This window comes from Augochlora pura, chromosome 4 (genome assembly GCF_028453695.1).
Source record: "Augochlora pura isolate Apur16 chromosome 4, APUR_v2.2.1, whole genome shotgun sequence".
NCBI classification, from domain to species: domain Eukaryota; kingdom Metazoa; phylum Arthropoda; class Insecta; order Hymenoptera; family Halictidae; genus Augochlora; species Augochlora pura.
In genome coordinates, this window is record NC_135775.1 from 25,466,115 (window position 1) to 25,490,189 (window position 24,075).

The following is a 24,075-nucleotide window of genomic DNA, read 5'->3' on the forward strand; positions in this document are numbered from 1 at the left end:
GAATATTTAGCAAGGACCGCTTGTTCACCAACGTGATAAGAATATTTACTTAACCGGCCACGGTAAAACACGGCCAATTTCAATTTAATTACGTCGTCCGGCCACGTTCGCCTCTCGACTTCTGGTTCAATTGTCCTACCCGTGGTAGCCAATGATGCCTTCTTGCCGCCGCTTTTTCCCCTTTTCTTTCTTTCATTTCGCGAATAACGGCTCGCCACCGTTTCGCGAGATTGATCTCCCGTACAAATTTGGGCGCAATTAGGCCGCCACTGTTTCTGCACGAAATTGCCAATTGAGTCGCGGGTTGGGAAAGAAACGGCAAAAACGGGCAATCAGCTTGTTCGGGAGCATCTTGAAATTCAGGTTGCTCGGCGAGGTGTCTCCGGTCTGCTGGTGGGGGTTTACAGGTGATAGTTGGCCCGACGATACTCGTACCGGTCACACATTCGTGGAATTATTCATAGAGACTGAAATTATGAGGCTCCATCAATATTGATCATATACCATGAAGAGTTCTTGCAATTCCTTGTACAGGATAATTAAACGATTCTCATACTATTCCAAAAAAATAACATCTCTGAACTATTGAAGCCTGCGAACGAGATTTCAAGGTTCCGTTTATAGTTGTACCAGTCAAATATTCTTTGAATTATTCATGGAAAGCAAGTTTGTGTAGATTGGACAATATTTTATACGGTACCATAAAAACGTCTTTCATTTATCCACTAAAACAGCATTGAATTCCCGAGTCCTTCGATTAAGTCGTTCTCAAGTTCACGTCTGAATCGTTTCAGACTACTAAAGAGATTATAGAGGACACTATCCCATGATCGTAGTATGAGTCAACGATTTTTGTTTATTTGATCTCTGCGCGGACGAGATTAGAACAAAGCTGCTTGCTGTTAGCTAGTCTCTTAAAATAATGGGGACCATAGAAAGGTTGACAATGCAGGAATGTAAAGAGGAAGCATTGCATGTCCTTATAAATAGACTATCATCATTGTATAATACATCTATCGAAGCATCGACTCGTATAGAGTAGTGGATACAATTCGATCGTTGTTTCATTGGCTAGCCACGCCCATTGCGATAAGATCCGCCTATTTTCATTGAGTGGTGGGAATAAAGATGCTCTTGTAATGAGGGAACACTGAGAAATTACAAAGTGTAGATTTAAAATTATTGTACGGCCTTTTTTGCAACTAGGACCTACACGAGTGTATTACACAAATATATTTTTATTTAAATTTATCGAACATGTTTCCGTAACTCTTATTAAATTCGCTGCGCTTGTAAACCGAAACGAGGCCCGCAGAGTCCTCGATCCTCGAAATTCACGGTTCTCGAGTCGCTCCGGAACGAGTTTATCGAATCCTACCTCGCATTACCCAATCAGAACCATGTCTTTTGATCGAACGTTGCATAAGAGGAGTCCTGCACCGGCACGATTTTTTTTTTCGCGGCCAGACAAAGATTGATTATACAATGGAATGCGTACGCGACGCATCGTGAGTCATCGGGAATCTCGATTTATCCGATCTTTTTCATTCTCCTTCTCGCTTTCATTCGTCCGTGTTTATTCTGCCGATATTTTCGTCGATTTTCTCTTCTCAACGGTGTGTTGCTTCTTCGTGTTTTTTTTTCTTGCCCCTCGGACAGAACTAATATGCGAAGTATTCGATTGCCGGGTGACACGTAATATTCGCAATCGAAATTCGAACAGGCCTACAGGCAGTCTTACAATGTTACAAGGCCGCTCGTTTGGAGCTGGACGAGACGTTGGTCCGGTATGAATTACAGACACCGTTTGAAACAATACACCCGGCGATATTGCACCGCGTTGCCTGCACCTATCGGCCTATGTAATGTTATGTAATGTCGCAGAATAGATAACGCGGATTAGCGATCGCATTGTGCCGGCGCGACAGAGGAAACGTCGGCCAATTGTCTTTTAAATTCGATCCTCGAGCGTTCGCAGAAAATGTTGTTCCTCCCAGCGCGTCTGCAGGCCTTTAGAAAATGTTTAAACAATCGGGTCTCAATTTCCTTGATCTGACGTACGAAGCGCGGGACCTGGGAACACGTAACAAGATGATTAGAGAATTTACATCTTTTCTTTGTCGACGTGTCCCCGTCATTTATAAGCGGTGAGGCATTCATCAATTGTCAAATCAACGGAATGCTATCAATAGATCGTCGAATCGAAACGTGTCCATTCGTCGACGTCCCGGGTTCGAATTAAGTTACAATCTTACGTAAATAATTTGCATCTTAATGTCACATTCAAGAAGGTAGGTCACGGAACAATAGCGACGTGCGAATATTTCTCCCGGTTGTCCTTGTTCCACATTTTTCAAGATAGCAGAAAGGAGCTCCTCTAAATTCGTTTTCGAATCTAACGAGCGCGAAAACTTCCCGAGTTCTCCGATGTTCGCGCGAGTGAAAGTGTACACCACGATACGTCCGATGTATCCCGGTATGCGAAAAATTCCGGTAGCAGGTGGAAAAAAGAATGAGGAACAGAGCGAGAAGGATGGGACGATCGCGGGCCGAAAAGATCCCCGTATAAAATTCGTGTAGAAGGCGGTCGTCCGCATTAAGAACCGAGCACGTTCCTTCTTCCTTCGACGCTCGTGCACGCACGCTGATCACGATTAGGTCATACATGGGCTTGGCAGGAGGAATTACGGCTCTTCGCTTGATTTCAGGTATATTAATAGAACACCAAATTACCGTGAACAACTAACGACCATCTTCCGCATCTACTTCGGACTCTTTTTCCTGTTGAAAGTTCTTCGCACTTCTGTCGATGGCGAGGCATCCTTTACTCGGAACTCGTTACACTTCCTCAGGCTACGTAAAAAAAAATCGTATCTCGTTGATCATCTCATCGTGTCGGTAATTAATATCGTTCTCGCTAGACCGAAGTTTGCCTGTCGAGAAAATGCTATCTGCTATTCTATCTTCTGTTAGCGAATGAGTATTTCCACAGTTGGATATTGAGAAAATGTTCCGCCGGATGGCGAGAATCCGTTGAATCGATGAAAGCGCCGCGAACGCCGTCTGAAACAGTTTTATTAATGAAGCAATTACAGCAGCTCAATCACTGGAGCGTACACTTTAGCGCAACACCCGATTCGCAACCTTCGACGATAATTCCCATTCATGTTTTCAGCGTCGAAGGTGTTTGCGGCATCGAGAGCGGATGCTTAACGATTTTTTATTCGCGGACCCGTGCTCGGGTATTGTTTGCCAGTTTCGTGGAATCTCCGCGCAACAACAGGTCGACAGTGTATCCTTGTACGCGACACGGAAAGGTTGAGCGTACACGGCGCAAGGAAAAATTTGCATAGTCCTCGTTCTCGCTCTCTCTTTCCCTGTGACCCGAGTCGTGTTTGTCAGAGGTCCGCGTTGAATCGCGATTACGCTATCCGATTTCTCTGGCGCTTAACGGTGCTGTTCATTATTCAGCCGCCGCTTTTCTACAAACCAGTCCATAACTCCCTTAAGGGCTCGTCCGGACGATCTCTCCACCGTCGGAACCGCGAGAAATCGTAGATCCCGGGTAAATCGTGCACTCGGGTCGTACGAGAGTTTTCTTCCCAAGCAAATTTGCACGTCCGTAACTCTTTGCTATAATTCAGTCGTATTCCCACATTTGCAACCTGCTCCGAACTGCTGGCAAATCGTTCTTGCGCACCGTACAATTTTGTTATTACTCGGGGTAATGCAAATCAACGGAATGAGTGTTGGGATATGCTCTTTCGCTATCTTGTAACTTAGCACAGATTCTTGAAAACGGACAAAGTTTACAAAGACCTAGAAGACGTCTTACGTCAGTCGCACCTGACACTCCACTTTTGGGATTTACGAACTCTCACACCCAGGGCGACACCTCCAATTTCTTGAACATCGGCTCGAGCTAGACCCATTTAGTTCGCGGTACTTAAAACGTCAAGTTGATTAACCTAGCGGAAGCAGGATTAACGAACGGATCCGGGAAACAGTTCCAGTTAATTCCTCGCGGTTCTTCTACCGTAGGCTAGAACTTTCTATCACGGACGTGTTCATCGACAGTTCCGAATAAATCAGTGCGCGGCTCGGCTCGTAGGAATTTAGGTCTCGTTTGTTCTATCAATCTTCACGCGGCGATCAATACCGGATCGTAGCTGTACGACACGTCCGAAGACTTCCGCAGGATCTTGCGATCCTCATTCAGGTTTCTCGCAGATGACTATCCCCTGCCGAGAAAAGACTATCCCCTAACTGTCGCCACCAATACATCAGCTCGCTCGAGCGGTACTCGATCAAGCTCGCGGCCAGAAGCCTCGATCCGTTTCGCCAGGGCCGCATTAATGTCTCCGCACATTGTCGATACTTTCTTCCATCAAAAAAGCTGCTCCCATCCCTAGAAACCCTTAGTAATAATCGCCGAGATATTGTTACAAACTTAACGGAAATATTTTTGGACGACTGAAGTGTTTGATTTTTGTCTCTTGTAGTCGATGATAAATATATTTACTTTGCATAAAGATCCGCAGATTAGTAATAATTATATTCTTTTCTCCCCTCTGTCTTCAGTGTTCAATTCAAAATATGTAGCTAATATGTTGGAAAATTTATTTTTGGCCCTAGTCTTACAGTCGCCAGTTGCTAGGTACACCCCCTAAACTACCACCCTATGCGCCCTCTCATCCGCTGTTCATTGAACCCTTGGCAAACAATTCCACCCATTGTATCTTGCGATCAGCCGCTGCTAGTGTCAACAATGGTCCGGATCAAAGCTCTCGCAGGACTCTGATGGTGAGATAGACAAAGAGGAGGCGGCCCTGGTAGTCGCGTGCGTTTTTCACTGGCAAACACGATCGGAATCTCGATCGGTGTATTTCTGCAACACCGGTTTCCCGCGACACGTCGAGATTATTCACCGTGTGGCCCGTTCACCGATCGATCGAAATTAGCACCCACACCGAGAGAGGAGAAGAGAGGGGAAGAGAGAGAGAGAGAGAGAGAGAGAGAGACAGAGGGAGAAGGAGAGAGAAACCGGGCTCTCTCTGTGCCGTTGCAACCGGCGACCTTACCCTGAGGACAGCCGGTGTGTGTACACGTGCGCCCCGAAGTGAAAGGTGTGCAGTGTATGCAGCGCGCTGCACCGCGATGCAGTGTGCTGCAGGGTGGCGACGCAAGATTTATACTGATGCGGTGCAACGGCACCAACGCTCGCGCGCAAACACGGTCCACGGCGATCAGATATTAGACGACGCGGAATAACGCTGCCGGAGATGCCCTTTTTATCCTCGGCCGACTCTCGCTGACATTCCGCTCGCCAGGTTTGCGACAAAAGGTCCTGATCACCCGAGACAACTGCTACGAACACGCGAGAGACGACGAAAGCTAAAGTTTACCGCGCGCACACGGTTCGAGGCGCCGTCGATCACCGAGTAGTCTTCTTGCGCTTATTTATACTAAGCGAAATGTCCGCTTCCTACTTCGTCCACTTGCCATTATGTAAGAAAAAGGACTTTTGCCCATTCATCAAAATTGATTTTACCGACTTCGAAACGGATTCTAACATTTGAATAATTGCACAACGGGACTTTGGAATCAGAATTCCTTAACCATTCATCTCATAATCGCGTAACATATCCGGCGTGACTTTTGTACGAATCAGAAGATTCACGTTCACGTGCAATGCATTGAGTCATGTAAACCGGAGAGACTGTAGGTCGGAAAATTACTTTAGATTTAGAGCGATGATGTCTTCGAGTGCAAAGGGTTAAAAACCACGCACGGGTTGGCAACTCGTTGGTTTAGCCACCTTTTGCGCGATGTCCTCCAGCTCTGTCTACTCAATTGCGACCGGATCCAAGCGTCAGGCTCCTTCCCACGGCGCGTTGATTATTCACTCGCGCATTCTTGGCGGTGGAGAGACTTCCTAGGTTGAATCTGCATAAAATCCGAGAATACGGTCCCGTACGATTTCAGGAACGCTTCGCACCGCGTCCGCGACTTCCGCCTGTCGAGATCGGATCGTAGCCGTCAGGCTTTCTTCGGACTCTTTCTCGACGGTCCTTGAGAAGTTCCGGCGGAAAATTGTCGAGGTGCTTCAAGGAATGCTTCTCAGTCCCTAAAATCGCACCTCTTTGGGTTCGAGGCTTCCTCAGAGAATGGCACGTCGATCTAGCTTGTAATTGTATAGTCGGTTCTATGAGAAGTCGAGCTTGAAGTTTTCTCAAGAGCTGAGAAGTGTCAGATCCAAATACTTAGTGGAACTCGGAGAAATTCATCTCTCAAATTCGTTTCTCTACTGAAAACTATTCTAGAGGAACGTCCATTAACTCCTTCAGACTCTATAAATGACATTCTCGCATAAGTTCACCCTCTAAAAATTCATTCATTTCTGTGTTGAAAACTATTTCCAAGTAAAATCCTTCAGCCCCGTAAATCCTCTCAAACACAGCAGTGATAGCCCCAAGCAATCTGTTAATCACTTCATCCCTTAAGAAGACTAAGGTCTCAACGTTCTTGCTGAAGACGTATCATTTTCATCACTCTCTTGCAAGTTTTCTGAGAAAGTTTTCGGCACCCAAAAATCCTCAACCTCCGATCAGTCTCCAAAAATACCCACGATCATCTCAGCTGCAACAGCATCGGAAAGTCAATCTTGAACTCAATCCCGCGTATCGAATAAATCGCGCGTCCCCTCGGCCGAGAAGAAGGTGAACAAATCACTCTAATGAACCAGTAATTGTTAGCTTGACCCGCGATTAACAGCTCGCGCGGCCGATAAAAGCCACGCGATAATGCATGCTCGCCTAACCGTCGCGGTACACGCGGATTGTTACGCAAGCGGCGAGGAGGGCACCATTATCGCCTTCGAAGCGCGCGGCGCGCGTGGGCGATTCCTCTTTGAGCAACATTTAATGACCGATCCGTGGAATCGGCATTCCCGTTTCCCCCGTTTTTTTTTCTTCGTTCCTCCGTCTCTTTTTCCCGCTGTCACCGAGTGCCGTTCGGCTCCCTTTCATCGTCGCCGCCGAGAAAAACCGTCGGGGAATTCCGATGGGACGTTGAAACGAGACACGTTGGCCGAGAGGCTGTATCTCGAACGCGTTCGGACCATCGTCGATGGGAAATCGGAAGCGGTCTCGATCCTCGGGAACAATAAATAACGGGTGGACTTTCACCGACGAATGACGGAGACGCTGCGTACGATTTTCTGAGGGAATCGGCCGCGGCACGTTTTCTATCCGTAATTTATTCGCCGAGCGTACCCGGTTTCTAAAGCCCGGTTCCCACTGTACCCGGCGACACCTGCGAAATCGAAATCAAAACTTTTCTCCCAAAATCAGCATTTTCTGGCTGTTATTCGATCCGCGATCGTCTTGTCGACGATTCTTTAACGGTGAACCTATCGAGCCGGTCGATTTGACCGATTTCGAAATTTGTATTTCAAAGTTGTCGAAACTGCAAGGACTCTCCGACAGGTAATAAATGAATAAATTTCATTGGCCATGTGTGCGTTGTGATAAAAATTGTGCTAAGTCTATATAAGCTCGATCTTATCAGCGTTCACCCTTGCCTATCTACTGCGTCGGTTTAACATACTTTCCCGTGCATATTGAACACTTTGATCTAAATTTTTATTCGTTCGACTTCATTCTCGACATTTATAGAATAACTTTATGAATAAGTATACGAAGATTTTCTAGAGCCATTTTAGAATAGTTTCTTCTGTGATTCTTCAACAATTATGCACTTCTTATGTTGATTTAACATATTTTCTAATGCTAATCCGTCAATTATACATTTATTTTATTCCATTTTCCCTCGTTCTTTTCTAGAATTAATTCACAAACTTTCCTACTATTTAAATTGCCCTTTACACCATTGCATTAACCCATTTGCATCGCCAGAAATTTCTCCAGACTCAAACAACTTATTTACCAGCGTGATGACCGCAAAGCAGCTTTTAGCACCCATTATTTCAAATGATACCGAAGGAATCGATGATAGGGTCATTGTGTTTTATTCTTTCGCGTGTTGCATACGAGTCAGTTAATCACCATGAGACGCGTTCAGCGTATCCAAACGATGAATTTACAATACAAACTCTGTGCTTATTTTTTGCTGTAAGAATGCAGAAAATGCAACCTGTTTCGCGGCAGTGTTTCTTGCAGCGATGCGTTACGCACATCGTTGTAAATGAAACGGAACGAAGACGGGAAACGCGTAGACCAGGGGATAATAGCGTGTACCAAGATTGCTAGGGGATCGGAATCGTTTCTCGGACTGTTGGAGACACTGCTCGAGGCGTTGAAATTCTTTGATCGAAATACTCGTCTGTCCGACCCACTCGGTCCCAGACGTATGTTAATTGCGCCGGTAATTACCGATATTCCCGGCACGCACGCGATCATAAATCCGTGTCCCGCAGGGGGGAAAACGCATGGCTATCCGATCGACCGAGTTTCCGGTTTTTTCGGGATCCCGGTGAAAAATCGTCGGACGACCCACATCGGTATCTGGAGCGCGGATCGCCATAACTATCACCCTACCATTCATCAGTGTCTCTAGTAATTATCTATCTTGTACGTCTGGAACTTCGCCGTCGCACTTGCAGACAATTTTCGGAGTTCAAAGAGAGCCGAACGGTGAACAATAATAATTGAACTGATCCATAAAATATATTTTTATTGTACTTCGTACAAATGCGACTTGGACGAAATTAAACGCAGTTCCTTTACGGGAAAGAAACAATTCAAAAATGGTACAGATCGGTGTCGTAGTTCCTTCGGCCATTTTTTCGCGCGAACGCGTAAAGATCGTCGATCCAACGGTAATTGTCCAAATACTCGTGGTACGTGGACGAATATCTGCCGGTCCGTTCGATTTATCACGTTGTCCCCCGTCAAATAAAGAGACGTTAATTGCCTGTTTGATGTCCCATTTCGACCGTGTAATTATGCTACGAACGTTGCCCGGGACATGTTTATTTCTTCATCGTCGCCATGAAGGACCGGCTCGCTCCATCGCCGGGCGCGCACGTTTATTACAGTTTAAACATTGTAATCATAAACGGGATCCGACGACATTCTTTCCCATGGCATGATCTTTAATTACCCACCGAGGCGTGCATCACCGTCGCTGTTAATCACCGGCGATCGAATGGTTTTCGTTTTGCTCGGTCTGCTCGGTTTGCTTTTGGCGCACGATGACGGCGGGTGGTCCCGCCTCGCCGCCCGAGAGATTTAGATGAAAACTATCATTAGTCGCACGATCCGAGAGAGAGACACGGGGACATTTTTACGGGGTTCCGTGTCTCACGGCCTGATTCTTGATTCCAGCCGACATTAATCTTCCACCGTTCCTTTCTCTGCCCGTTTTCGCGTTCCATCTTCTGGAACGAAACTCGCCACAAGAAAAATGTCCTCGTTCGTGATTATGCTCGCTGCAACCAATTGCCTTTTTCATGGGCAGCCACCGAGAAAAGCGCGGCAATTTTGTTTTAAACAATGTCTTCGAATGGACCTCGTTACATTATATTAATCCGAATACTCGGACGAATTATGGAGCAGATAATCGTAGAAAAATTTTCTATGAAAATTATCCTCGATTTAAAAAGAGCCTCTGTTAAACCGCAGACAGATGAAACGTTGAGCGGATTTCGCGAACGTCGAAATGTTTCGCGAAAGGTGTTAGATCGGCAGCCTTGATCGAGCTGGCATCACCGGTTCCGAATCACCGGTGCACGCACGAGTTTCTGAAAAAGAGAGAAACAGTGTCACCTGTTTTTCTTCCCGAGCACGGCCGATCGGAACTTAAAAAGAAACTGGTTGCTAAAATCGTATTATTTACGAATAAGGTTCTGAACCTTGTGCGGACTCGGCCGCGCGCAGCTTTCAAGCCGGAGCTCGGCTGGCACACCGAACGCTTCTCAATAACACGAAATAAATCATCCGGTTTCACGAGACCTGCGCCAGGTATGAAATCGATTGATATTCATGAGGGCTTATTGAACTTGGTCCCGTGGCTCCGGCGCTGTGCGTTACCCACCGCATTAATCAGCCACTTGTTTTACGTAGACCGACAATTTGTCGGCTGGTTTTGCAACAACCGGCCGCGCTTCGATGCGAGCTTTCGTGTTTTGTCGCTGGCAACCTTTTAATTATGTCATTCGTCCACTGATTAATGATCCGATAACGCGGGCTTCGTTCTCGTTAACCGAGATGTGTCAAAAGTGATTACACGTTCTCGTTTCTCGGTTACTCGTCCGTCTTTTCATCCATTGTCCCAGCGTAATTAATGATATTGACCAACAATTTTGTTATTCTTTCATGAAAAATATGACGATCGAACTGGTTACGATTTTGATTAAATTCGCGGCGAAGAAACGATTCGGTTTCGCAGCTGTAAAAATCCACAGTTCTCAAAAAGTGAAATTGCGAGGATGAAAGATGATCGACTGATCGAATTGCCTGACACGATCGTCTCTCGAGAACCTCTCAGGATCTTTTGTTTCGCAGCCGATTGAGCTATTCGCTCGGCCGACGGATTTCTTTCCCCCTAAACCTGATATTCGAATGCGGCTGCCGCCTATAAAATTTCGCCTTTAATTCCTCGATATCGTATTTGGTAACACGATAACGACTTTACGCGCCGTGTACTACAACACTTCGCTCGGCACAGAAGCCGATCGTATATTGTGCACAACTGCTACTTTGCAATTCTCTATAAGAACTGTTTTCCTTAATGCTAATCGCGTATAGAATTAGAATTTCAAATATTCCCCGCCACTAATAGTAATAATTACCTACAGGAGGCGCTTTGTTCAAAAGCGAAAAAAGATGGCCGACTTGCCCGTCTATAAGAATTCTTGAAACCGTGCACGCGCAATATGGAACGCGGTTAAATCAATTTGAATTGACCCAAATAGTCGGGGCAGAAATTTAAAAATACTTCTCGTTGGTTAAGAATTAATGGACTCGGAAAAAATTAATGATTCGAACGGCTGTCAGACGGGGCTAGTAACAATTACCGGTCTCCCGTACGCCATCCGTGTTCCGGCGGCAAGGATCATTCTCCAGGAGAACCCGTACGCGTCCGATAAAGGAAAAAAACGTATAATCAAGATCCCCTAATCGTCGCTCGGTTAGCCGAGATGTATTCGATGTGCCGGGCCCCTCGATTTGGCCCCCCAATCAGGGCCACCGATAGGGGAAGGTCCCCTTCCTACGGTCGCGCGAGTAAGCACCGCTTACCGGGAGAGTTCCTCGCCTCGTAGAGTAAACGAGAGTCGCCATTTAGCAGCGTGAGAGAGACGCGTGTTTTCGCGATGCTAGACGCCTCTGCGGAGTGATTTCGCGCGTACGTCTCCGGGATCGTAAAAAACCGACGATCGACCGACGTGACGGTGATCTTGATCGGGATCGTTTTTTTTTTCTGTGTCACGGGGTCTCGCCGGAGAGTGACTCGATCTTAAACGAACGCACGCGCGCGCGCGCACACGTATACGGATCGGGATAGCACACGCGTCGTTGGCTGTTCACGGACAATAGGCAAGGACGATCGTTTCAGTTTCTCCCGACACGTTGTTTGTTTACCTGATCGGGACGTCGCAGTTGCAGCCGGACGAGACGACACCTCGTTTTCGATTCGTAGTTTAAATTCGATCCGGAAACCGTCGTCCACCTTCGTCGGTTGCCGCGAGTCTTCGATCGTCAGCCGACGACGCTTGCCACTCGGTTTATCGTTATTTTCGCAACCAGTGAACCCGTGGATCGCGATAACGACTCGCCTTGACGTGTCTCTGTCTAGTAGTTTCCATATGTAAAAAAGAAACGGACCATAGTGCGCGCGTCGTCGGAATAGGATTCTTTCGTCGATTTCGTACGAACGGGCTGCTGGCATCTCGTTCGAAACAAAACGACGACAGGAAGACAATCGTGCCCGGAGAGGCAACAGTACTACAGTCATCGTGACAGACGCGTTTCGAGACAGGGAACACGAATAGATTCGTTCCACTGTCCACGTAAACGCGTTCCGTCGATTCGTTCCACGGCGATAGCGATTCTTGCCGGCAAGAAATCACGAGCGTCTCCGACGACGAAGGACTGTGTCTCGTATTGTGACTTTGCTGGTGAAGTTCGCGGGTGCAACGTGTCGAGGAAAAGTTTTCGCCGTCTATACCGGAACAAATAATCGGTTCTTCGCTGAAATATTAATGCGCTTTCTCGGCCGCCGCGCCGAACGAATTTCACTTCGAAATCATTCGGTTTCTTCCTTTTATTGAGATCCCGACGGGCAGATATCATTTTTTTTTCCTAGGAAAGAAGCGCGGTCGTTTATCGCGCCGCGCGTGAAAGGCAAATTGTGCGGAGGTAAACGAATAGACGAAGTTCCATCGCGGAGACGCGAAGGCTCTCGTGTTTGAACACGTGTGTGCGCGGTAATGAATTACGCGTAAACGTCACATACACACGGCGATCGTGACGCAATGATCCTTGGAAATACAATTCATTTTTTTCTTGATACGTGCCGCCGTTTGTGCCGGTGTTACTTGCGGAAAATTCTTACATAAAGTGGAAAGATAATCGCCGGTGTTGCCCGGAGGAAGGTTATTCGTGAATATATTTGACGGAATATGCAATCTTTATCGGTCTTATCTGCGAGAACGTTAATCGCTCTTCATCCTTGCAGGACGGTTGTGCAAGTTATTTTGGTTTTTATCGGACTAAATAAGACGAACGTGTTGTTTGCATCTTTCGTTCCTTCTTGCGACAGAAATTTCATTTCATTTGAATCTCGACCGACCGAGCCCGCCGGGCATTATCTGTAACGTGAGAAAATAACTCTCTCGTGTCTCATTGCCGCAGTTATTACGAATCATATCACGGATGCAAATCTAGCTTCTCACCTTAGCACGTTGAACTCGTGCTCAATACCAATAGCCTGTATTTGCAATATTTCGTCTCGTTTGGTTCACGACAGAACGTCAAAAAATTTTAACAATCTATCTCATTGACAGATTTTTGATTCGCGAGTATTACAGATTCTGATGAGTATACCATTTGATGGAATCACTTACGATTCCAATGACTTTGGAATATGTTGTCAAGGTCGTCGTTCTAAACAATGTTATTCTATAAATATAATAGGCGATCTCTTTTACTTTCCGCTAGAACTGCGTATTTATTCAGTTTAGTAATCCGCTTATGAAAGTCAGTCTTCTTTTTCCAAGCATATTCACCGTAATTCCGACTTACGCTGGAATAGTGGTAATCACCACTCTTGCTTTTCTGATTCGGTGTAATGACGGATAATCAAAACGGTTTATGAAAATCGTTTGCAATCAGGGAAAAACAGATTGCTACTTGGTATTCACCGTGACTTCCCAAACCGGTTTCCCTGTTACTATTTGTTACATTGTAGGCACATTGAATAAAATGTGTTCCTCTCGATGATTGCCCGTAAGGATACAAAAAGAGTAGCAATCATGGAAAGTAGAAAATGTTCGTAACGTTCGAGGAACTTAGTGTACATGTTTCGCGTCGGAGTAAAGCCAAGTTATTCATCTAATTCCGTTGATTTCAATTCAGAGATTACAAATAAGTATATGGATTCTTTTTGTAATTAGGAAACGCTAAAAATCACTTTCACTGATGCGTTTGCTGATACCTCGGATCGTTGCGTACACGATGTTAAAAAAAAAGAAAAATACGCGGTGTATAAATTTCTGAGATACAATTTTTAAACAGTTGTTTAACAACTCTTCAGTTTTTTTTCTCGGATTATGTTCTCCGACCAAATCGACATTTTTTGCGCCTCGTCTTACGAAATAATTCCTTTTATCGATGTGTGCCATCTTAATTAGCGGGATGTTAATTTTGAAGGAAACCAGAGGGATCAGGTAACAGGCTATGCCACAATGAAGATTTCTCACACCGTAATGGAGTTTCCTGAAATCCTGCTGAGTGCTATGTTGTGTTCCACAAGACATAAGAGATCATTGAGAGTTTCTGTTATTCATTAACTGTGTAGAGTAGTATTTCCCTTGTAAAATGAATGACGCCGGTATAATTGTGTCAAGCGGTCACCGCTGCTTGCACAGGGGATTGAAAAAGTATCCCAGTATTGATCATAAGATATGGGATCCTAGTAGTAGATGGATTCTTCAGTGGGATAACATTGTGAAGCACCCAGGTGCTAGAGCAAGAGGATGCCATTGTGACATTCACAAGCCACCATGGCTATATCCAGACTTAGGTACACAGATCTAAAAATAGATGCATCATTGACTACAATACATTATGCTCCACGAATTAATCAACTTCATTTAAAGTGTACCGGTAATTTTGCCAAACTAATGCCTCTTTTAATCTTTCTGATTTCAGTTGGAAAGAGCACAGATGAAACGGATAGAGCGGTAAGTGTTTCGTAAAATACTGCTTATAGAAGCTTGAGATCAAGCCATGAACGTTAATGAGATCGGTGTAAATGTTGCAGATTAAATCAGCTCCTGTGAAGAGGTCTACTGCTGCTCCAAAAAGAGGACAATTTGGACCAGCAAAGGTTGCCCCTTCTGCAATAGGTACATTCGGGTTTGATAGCCAATTATTAATGAGTGTAATTCTCTATAAATTAAAAAGGTTAACAGACTCTAAAATGATATTTTGTTCACCAGTTTGTTTTGAGCATGGTACCTTAACAATAGAGTAAAACAAGTGTACCTTGAAGTGATTCAATTTGTTGTAGATCTGTAATCTTAATCAGAAGTATACATAGTGAATCATAAGCACAGTATATTAGAGTATAATCTTGCCTTGTTAGTTGAAACAACTTCTGTTTATGGTTCCAGAATAACATATTTAATTGTTAACATTTATTTACTGCGTTTTTATATGTTGTGTTATATGTCGATCATTTTGGGTATTACAAGCTATTTCTATAAAAAAAAAACATCACTGTTCTACTTATATCATATGAGTGTCGCAAATCTTACTATTAACTTTATAAAAACACATATTTCCGTTGCAATTACCGCACAGACGTGAAGTGTGCTAACTTACAAACTTTTATGCTTTGACTTTTTAATGTGGCTCAGCGTTTGTAATAATATTAATGATGTCTCACTGTACACCAATAAAACGTCGACTCCACCGTTGACGTTTTTTGGTGACAAGAACGCTAATTATTCGCTTGCATGACAGCTCATCCTGGTAATGCTCAGCAAACGGTTCCAAGGGCAACAACCGTGAAAAGAATCGTATCAGTAAGATCAACAGCAGGTATCTAAAACTCCATTGGCTTTATTAGTTCCATTTTATATCATGATGGTTCCTCTGATAAATTCTGCATATTCCGTTTAAGACTTCTTACATTCATATTTCTTTCTCCCCATCTTACAAACAATCATCATGGTATAAACGTCGAAAATACACAAAATTTTTTAAAATTCGGTTGAATGAATACTGCGCATATTTTAATTTTAAAAGCCTCGCATACCATTGCGCTTTATCTCGATTATTTGCTGATTCAAATTAAACATAATCCAACGCAAGCGAGTTACTTAATAAAACGCTTACACGTCTTTGATCTCTTCTGCACCGCTTTTTATGTCACGTACTTTATAATACCGTGAAGCACAATACACGTAGGATAATAAGGTATTGTATAATGCACATTTGGTGAATTTCGATCAACACAAAGATGTCATACTCACGGGTAAAATTAATTATTATGAAAATATCATATGCCAGTTGCTATTAACATTGCCGATTAATACTGATCATAATAAGTAGTACTTACACATGTGATACAACAAACAGGACAATTAAAAATGTCTGAATTGAAATGGAGCATCAATGAAGATGTGCTTTCTATTTGCAATTTAAGCAGACATATTTATGCGTTCTGCTTGTTGTAAATCATTGTTTGTTCATACGTTCATATGGGAATATAAAATTATGTATAATATATATATAGGTCAAGCTGGTGCAGTCGACGAGGAAACTTTCCTCACAGCATTCGAAGATGTGCCATCAGTGAACTTGTTTTCTGCAAAGGATCTGGAAGAACAAATGAAAACGATAAGAGAAAATGTTGGCGACGACAAGAAGGACTGGAAACAAAGGACCGAGAGTGTATGTTCTTAATTTATACAATATTCATTCCAAATTATTGTCATTACGTATCTGATTAAAATTCATTTTTTCATCAGATGAAAAAATTACGATCGATCGTGATCGCAGGAGGTATAAACTATGAGAACTTCATCGAGTGTCTGAAAAGTATGCAAAGATCATTCGAGGTGGCTTGCACGGATCTCAGGTCTCAAGTCGTGAGGGAAGTGTGTATCACGTTAGCGTATCTTAGTGTACACCTGAAAAATAAGTTCGCCAGTTCTGGAGAGGCAGTCTTGCTCACCTTAATGAACCTCATACAAAATAGTGCCAAGGTAAGATTCCTGATAAATTGCCCGGTAACGCGGTGACGTATGGGAACCGTAACAAAACGTTTGTAACTTGCGTCAACGAATATGCACATACAGGTCGTGGCAACAGCCGGTGCAGTCGCTGTGCGATTTATTCTACAAAACACACACTGCAGTCGTTATGTGCCAATTATCAGCTCATGTTTAAGTAACAAAAGTAAAGACATACGCAGAGCCTCCTGCGAGTACCTGAATCTAATACTGCAAACGTGGCCTACCCAAATATTGCAAAAGCATGTACAAACATTACAAGACACCATCAAGAAAGGTATCGCGGATTCGGATTCGGAAGCAAGAGCTTTCGCCAGGAAGTACGTTCATTTATATAAAAATAATCATTTAAAATATTCGTAAAACAGAAATTAAACTTCAAATATTTGCAGATCATTTTGGGCTTTCAAAGATCATTTCCCGGAGCAAGCGGAGGCATTACTGAATAGTCTAGATGCTGCGTATAAACGTTCTTTGATGTCTCTCAGCAATAGTGGCAGTATTAACAGTTTGAATGTAGTCACGAGATCAGCGAGCGTCAGCCCCAGGACATCCAGACCAGCAATGAGCGCCACAGGTGAACTACATTCTTCTATCTAAATCTAAAATGATGTGCTCAATGGATACAACGTTAGGTCATCTCATAAATTGTTGTTACTTTTTCTACTGACTCGGTGTAGACGATTAAATTTATGGAATGACCTATATGCATTGTGTTAGATGTAAATGGACTGTGTCAACCAGCGAGAGAGCATCGCAGTGTAAAATACTTCTCACTCTTTTTTCATGCTGCTTTTGTGACTCCTCTTTGCATTAAACATACGAAGGTAGTACGGAAAATTTGCATCAGACCACGGGTCAACCACATGGCCCGCTCAGACGTACACCGTCCTTGCCACGGTCTTATCGTCAATCCGGTATCCCAGTTCTACAGAGACCCACTGATAGTCATTGTAATTGTTACATTATTGTTTGTTGCTTCAATGATCACCGCGACCTTAGAAATACTGCACCCATGCATCCAATATATGTATAAAAATATTGTCAATGCTTTTTTATGTATATCTGTAAACGTATTTCCCAGATCGTGGAACGCCAGGCGTTCGATCCACAAGCGCCATAGATCTGCAAGCCGCACAAAGAGCGAAAGCCAGGATGATGTACGCGAACATCAGCAGGCAGAAAGCCTCTCTCCGTGAGTATCGCTAATTTCAATTTTATCTCTGACACTGTTGCGATATATTTCAACCAACCTTTGCGTTATTGCTCCATCCAGCGCGTCCCAGTAAATCACCAGACACCACAGCAGTGGCTAGTCCAGAAAGAACCGCAAGAACGAGAACGAGAATGGCCGGAGTGTCGCAATCTCAGCGTAAGTAGAAAGAAAGGGGACGGCTCCCTTTGAAGAAACATGATACAGTGGAACTCCACAAATGATAGGATATTTATATATGTATTACATATCATAATATTCCTAATTGGAACTGCAATCAATCAAATTTGTATTATTTATTGCTATAATATTAAACGTAAGTTGTATGAAACATTTTTAATTTGTCTTTTATCTGCGGTGAATACTATTATTTTTCACTGGTTATCAAAATTTGAAGAGAACATTGTATTATATGTAAAATATTAAACAAATGTCAGACTGTTGTCATTTGACTGATTTGGTTAAATGGAATCCTACTGTACATACAAGGAAACGTCTCTATTTGTATATTATCACGGTAACAGCCAGCAGTCGGTCGGGATCGCCGTCGTCTAGGCTGAGTTACGCCACGTATAATCGCGAAGGAGAATCCTTGATCGCGAGACCCAGACGATTATCTGGACATGGGATCAGAAGTACCGGCAACAGTCGCGAACCTAGCCCGCAGAGGTTCGGAATGGACAGGAGTTTTGCTAGCAAAATGCGGTAAATGGTCATTTACGTAACTAACATTCTTTTTACATCAGTGCAGTGAAGCATTTTTTTTTACTGGATGAGGATAATTTGACGTAACCTTGTAATGGCACACTGGAGTCTCCTCAATCTTTCTCCTTCTGTTAGGTAATTGAACTTGGTAGCCTTGGACTACATAGTTGAGAGTATTTTGTAAACTTTTTAAAGAGGTTTTAGACAGATCAGCGTGCCTTTGCAGGAATTACGCTATCTCCAATAAATTAGTGGAGTGTTTCATTTTAATTGTCACCCTAGGGGAAGGAATTTACACATGTCGCCAACGGACAGGCCTCAATCCAGACCGGTGATGGCACAGAAGATGCTGCAACAGTCGCGTGAAGCAGAATCAGCATTGGCAGATGCACTCACCTTCGACAACATTGATAGTTACACCAGAACGCCCAGGGGTAAAGGTGATCACAGCGACGACAGCGAAACCAGTAGTATATGCTCTGAAAGGGGCATGGACAGCTATAGACGACCGAATGACGTAAGTGAGAATAATAGTAGGATAGTGCTAAATCGATAAAAAAATTCTTATCTCACGAACAAAATGGATGGGTAAACAAACTCAGTAGTACTCTAAACAGCGTTTTTAGTAACGCTCTTGTTTATTGAGCATTTGCATATCTAAGCTCCCTTTTGATAAACATTCTGTGAATGAATGATTGAGCGCATTACTTGGTGCTAGTCCTGCTGAGAATTGACAACACATTTATACATTATTATATATATAAATCATTACAGACTTACTTCAGACACTTATTGTACACCATGCTTTCTTAATAGATATATGTTCACTTGGTTCATTAATGCTTCTCTAATGTTATGTGATAAAAGTAGACCACGCCATGCGGCTGTATTCGAAGACTTGGCTTTGAACGTCTACATGTCTTCAGATATAGTGATCTATTTTTTTTCTCCACAACATCGCATTATATAAATGTTATTTCATAACACATTTCTGCGACGCTATGGGTTTTCATTTGTCCTCGAACACACTATTCCCTAATTCTTACCCTCGTGAGGGTAGACTTAGGTCAGAAGCTTAATGTAACCAGTGCTTCCAGCATCCTAGGACAATGTAGATAACGCATGTATGGTTTTTTCTTTTGGTTTTGTTGCGGCGTATTTGTTTGGTTTGGACTAACGCGATGCGCCGGTCTGTTCTCCATATCTGTCCATCGTCCATCTACCCATTAGTCGTTCTCATGGAGTGGCTCCCAGCAAAGACTGTACCGTGATATATGGGATCAGTCTATCTCAAAGGTTTGTTCAATTTACTATTCATATCCATTTACTCCATACAAATATACTATACACTTCTACCATAAAAAATAGATTGGTCGTATTAAGTCGAACCAAAAATAATTTCCGTTTCATAATTAACATAATCATTGTATATAATCATTGTCATTACTGCTGTCATGTTCACATCCATCAATTTCTCGAACGCTTGCAGCGGAAATTATTTGTAACTCGGCTGTGAATAAAGATCCAGCTATTTTGCGCATTATCTTTTTTCGTGTGGCTATCATTATTGCAATTCAGTCTTCGTGGTTTCTTTTACATAGACGGAAACATTGTTTTACAGGATATTAAGGAAATTATTGAAAATTGTGCGCATAAACATTGGGGAGACAGGAAAGAGGGTTTGGTAGGCTTGCATCATTTCCTCTCGAACGGGCATACGCTCACAGCGACGGAGCTCCGCGAGGTTACAGACATCTTCACTAAAATGTTCATGGACTCCCACACAAAAGTTTTTAGTTTATTCCTGGACACGTTGAACGAGGTTGTGGCCACTCACAGCGAAGACCTCGGCGATTGGCTTTACGTCCTATGCGCTAGGCTCTTGAATAAATTAGGTACCGATCTTCTCGGATCGATCCAAACGAAAATTCACAAGACCCTCGAAGTTGTCAGGTAAAATACGATCTTATGATTAACTCTTTATGTGACCTGTATGTCAGACTAATTATTTAAAATCTATTTGCAGAGAATGTTTCCCAGGCGAGCAACTGCTGCCCGCAGTAATGAGGTATCTCACGGATCCAACACAGACACCGAACTCTCGTGTGAAAATAGCCACCCTCACGTTCATCACACAAATAGCAGAAACGGCTGAACCATCTGCGTTAAATAATTCCGCGGGGACAGCACTCGCGAGGTTACTGGATTGGTCCAACGACGTTAAAAGTCAGGACGTCAGGAGGCATGCACAGAATGCTGTGATATCGTTGTACAATCTAAATCCTCCGAAAGTCACCATGATATTGGCTGAGTTACCCAAACCGTATCAGGTTAGGAAGATTACTAATGAATGCATAAATTGATATGTAACTTCTTGAATTGTTATTAATTCAGATGTGAACTTGCAGGAAGCTGCACTACCGCTAGTACAGAATCATCTCAGGAAATCCTCTGGCTCTAGTAATCCAGCATCACCAGGTACACCTCCCCCTAGAGCTCAAAGCTCTCCAGCTCGTTCCAAGCTCAAAGGCGACATGGAAAACGCTGATGAGAACCTGGAAGAAGTTTATAAGTAAGTCGTTGGCATCGTCGTAAACAGAACGACTGATAATCCATTATTCTTTCTCATTTTAATTTTAAAGTATTTCTCATAGGTCGTTAAGACGTACCACAGCGGAAATTCAAAATTACGGTTTTGAACGTTTAGAAAGAGCGACCACCAGTAAAGACAGCGGTATCAGCAATATGGCTGACGTTGAAGAGAAAATGGAAGGACTTACATTGTGTAATTCGGTAAGACAATAGACAATGTACGCGTTATTTATGACAGGCGATTTTTTTATATTGTTTTTTTTTGGGACTGTTAGGGTCGCTCATCTTCCGTTTCTTCGCCCACCCAAAGGGGGCGATCCGTTACGAATATTACCGTCAACGGATCCAGCGATACGATCGCGGGAGATCTCATTCTGCCGCAAGAAAATAATGGTTACAAGGCACATGGTATGTTCAGCAATTTTGTTTAAGATTAATGTTTGCGATGAAAGATATTGTTTGTTTAATTTATATTCTGTAGCAGGACCTTTGCCAGATCCATCAAACAGGCCGGAAGTTCTAGATAATATGATCAAAACGCTGCAGTCGAAGATGACGCAGACGGAGGAAAAAGTACTGGCTCTACAAGAGTTTCAGTTATATGTTCGGGAAGGCGATGCTGCATTCATCAAACAACATTTCAAGTAGACCATCTCTTTGTTCGCTTTAACCATCTACTTAATTACCAATACCAGAATTTTAATTTGTTCCATTGGAATTTTTCAGGAAGTTGCTAAAGACGTTACTAGATAGTCTGACCAACGATAGTAAGAAAATGCAAGTAGAAGTACTTCAAACGTTAATCGACATGCTTAAATGCCCCGAACTCGTAGACAGTTTTTCCGTTTATCCCGAACTTCTCGTTTTAAAAGTAATTAACGCGTATAAATTGGACGATCCGAAGCAAGATTCTTCCACTAGTAGCAGCAATACGAGATCTTCCGTAAGTACCTTACAAAAAACAATTTTATTTCCTGGAGACAGATTTATTCCATAAAACATGATCCAAAGTAAACTAGTATTGTAAATTATTAATCATGTTGTGCGGATATAGGTTTTCTGGGTGGCAGAAAAATGTGCCGCGACGATAGCGATGGTTCTAAAACCAGAGCAAATCATTCATTTAGTCTCAACGATAATCACCACAGAACCGTATCCCTTGAATATGGGGGCGATTAAAATGTTGCACAAAGTAGTGGAACATTGGGGTCGGGACGCGATAGAGCCGCATCTGTCCAAAGTTATGCCTGGTCTCATCAAGGCAAGTTAAAATATATTGAAACTAAACAGCTCTAGAAAAAAGGTTTGCTTTGTTAACAATCACGTTCATTTCTTCAGGCTTACGATGACAGTGAAAGCGCAGTACGCAAAAGCGCTGTATTCTGCATGGTAGCGATACATCTAGCGGTCGGCGAGGAAGTGTTGAAACCTCACTTGAGCTGTCTGTACACAAGCAAGCTAAAGCTTTTGAACATCTACATCCAACGTGCGCAACAGGCGAACAGTCAACCGGCTAGTCCGCGTAGTAATAGCAAGAATTAACTAACGTCAAACTCCGCGACACTCAGGATCGCGATACTTAAGAGATTTGCCCGCCTGAGTGCGAGGCATGAACGAATGCTGTTTAGCTTCCTCAGTAAGTCCGATCCGTGAAGACCCCGGAAACGACAAAGTCGAAGGCTTCTCACTTCGAACATTTATACATATAGACTGATCTGTCAAGGCAAGGTGTTTTGCGCGTGTGACATGGCTGAGCTTCCTGACAGTGATGTTGCACGATGAGAAACCAATCAGTGTGCCTGTTTTACGGACCCATTGTTTTGTTTGCCAAAAAGGAGAAGAAAAACGAGGAGAAAGAATTTATACATGTTGCAACGTAATCAAGGGTCGCCGATTATCCTTTTTCATTTATTTTCATTTACTCTTTTTGGTAGATCACCAGTATCGGTGTACGTGTTTTTCCGTAGAAGTTATTTTTTTAATGATATTGATTCACACAGTCAATCGTCGATGCAGGGACAACCATCGCTCTAGAATGTAAGATTTTTAACGACTTTGATATTAAGTTGCAGCGTTGTTTCCGGCGAGAGAGAAAGTTTTTTTTCTACGAAAGGGAAAGCTTTCATCGTGTCGTCCGAAGCTCGCGGCTGACAGTATCGTGCCTCTCGTCCACTCGTTTGTGATTTTATATATTTCTGGACTTCTTCTTGTTTGCTACTCTCGTTAAGATATATAATGTATATATTATATATATTATATTTAGATATTTCAGTGTATTATTGTGCGTCTCTCTTAGTAGTTGGTTGCAAAGTTTCGAAAGAATTGTGATTACCCTTGAGAACGAAGGTTTCCTTATTTTGACAGTGCGACATCACTGCCAAGAGGATTTTGGTAACGATCTGCGCGCAGAATGTATGCAGAATGCCGATTCGATATGTTCGGGGTTAGAGTATTGTATAAAAATGCAAAAGTGCAGCCGATTTAGAAACGTCGCTGATACAAGATCTTTCTTTCCCGGAACGATGCGGCTACATGTCTAATATCGGCTCTGTAAGACCAGTGGGTATGAATAAATTATAAGAAGAACGTCCTTTTCGCAATTCAGTATTAACGAACACCCGTGCAACCGATGCACAGTGGTTCGAATCCGTAGAAATAACGCTAAATTCGTATCGATGTTATTTATATGTTGCTTATTGAAAAAAATCCCAATGGTCCTTTGTATTAAAATTTATTAACAGAATGAATTAACTTCAGGGAAATGATGTTTTGTTAGTTGCTTTAAAGCTTGATTAATTTTTATCGAAGTTGAACGTTTAAATTTAATTCTAGTTTTGATGGTTTCGGACCACTGTACACAATGCGAGCATGATCGTTGCGAGAATTTGCATTTGTGGAGAACAGATGATTTAATATTCGTTGGAAAATCCATGTGCTAGTCAGATTTCCAAGGACGCACAATGAGATTAACCTTTATTGTCGATTGAGTGGAAGAGGAACTATGTGCGCGACGTTGCCAATAATTAATGGAAAACGCTGAATCAAAGCTAACGTAAACGAGGTTTAGTAAGAAGAAAAACGT

At 43.1% G+C, this 24,075-nt stretch overlaps 1 protein-coding gene and 1 long non-coding RNA gene across 7 annotated transcripts in view; one reads left to right on the forward strand and one right to left on the reverse strand.

Annotated features, from left to right (window-relative positions):
• Window positions 1-23,682, forward strand: part of Chb (CLIP-associating protein) — a 40,643-nt gene extending 16,961 nt beyond the window's left edge. Inside the window, exons 6-26 of one of the 5 annotated variants that reach the window (XM_078179914.1) lie at window positions 14,394-14,425; window positions 14,506-14,590; window positions 15,985-16,142; window positions 16,220-16,456; window positions 16,550-16,803; window positions 16,876-17,060; window positions 17,311-17,436; window positions 17,568-17,678; window positions 17,760-17,855; window positions 18,221-18,401; window positions 18,684-18,918; window positions 19,632-19,697; window positions 20,023-20,354; window positions 20,428-20,731; window positions 20,810-20,973; window positions 21,044-21,194; window positions 21,269-21,401; window positions 21,475-21,637; window positions 21,720-21,936; window positions 22,048-22,254; window positions 22,332-23,682. In XM_078179914.1, coding sequence (XP_078036040.1) covers window positions 14,394-14,425; window positions 14,506-14,590; window positions 15,985-16,142; window positions 16,220-16,456; window positions 16,550-16,803; window positions 16,876-17,060; window positions 17,311-17,436; window positions 17,568-17,678; window positions 17,760-17,855; window positions 18,221-18,401; window positions 18,684-18,918; window positions 19,632-19,697; window positions 20,023-20,354; window positions 20,428-20,731; window positions 20,810-20,973; window positions 21,044-21,194; window positions 21,269-21,401; window positions 21,475-21,637; window positions 21,720-21,936; window positions 22,048-22,254; window positions 22,332-22,535 — 3,641 coding nt within the window. In that variant the 3' untranslated portion in view covers window positions 22,536-23,682. The remainder of the gene's footprint in view (window positions 1-14,393; window positions 14,426-14,505; window positions 14,591-15,984; window positions 16,143-16,219; window positions 16,457-16,549; window positions 16,804-16,875; window positions 17,061-17,310; window positions 17,437-17,567; window positions 17,679-17,759; window positions 17,856-18,220; window positions 18,402-18,683; window positions 18,919-19,631; window positions 19,698-20,022; window positions 20,355-20,427; window positions 20,732-20,809; window positions 20,974-21,043; window positions 21,195-21,268; window positions 21,402-21,474; window positions 21,638-21,719; window positions 21,937-22,047; window positions 22,255-22,331) is intronic. The other 4 variants (XM_078179915.1, XM_078179916.1, XM_078179917.1 and 1 more) reach the window with 4 other exon arrangements.
• On the reverse strand, window positions 861-12,100 carry LOC144469518 (uncharacterized). 2 transcript variants are annotated; one of them, XR_013493990.1, is made up of 3 exons: window positions 11,604-12,100; window positions 2,734-3,063; window positions 861-2,073 (listed from the first exon to the last, which is right to left on the reverse strand). It is a non-coding gene; the product is annotated as an uncharacterized LOC144469518 (long non-coding RNA). The 2 variants fall into 2 exon arrangements; XR_013493989.1 differs by lacking the exon at window positions 11,604-12,100 and adding an exon at window positions 5,082-5,424.
• Window positions 23,683-24,075: the final 393 nt, after the last annotated feature.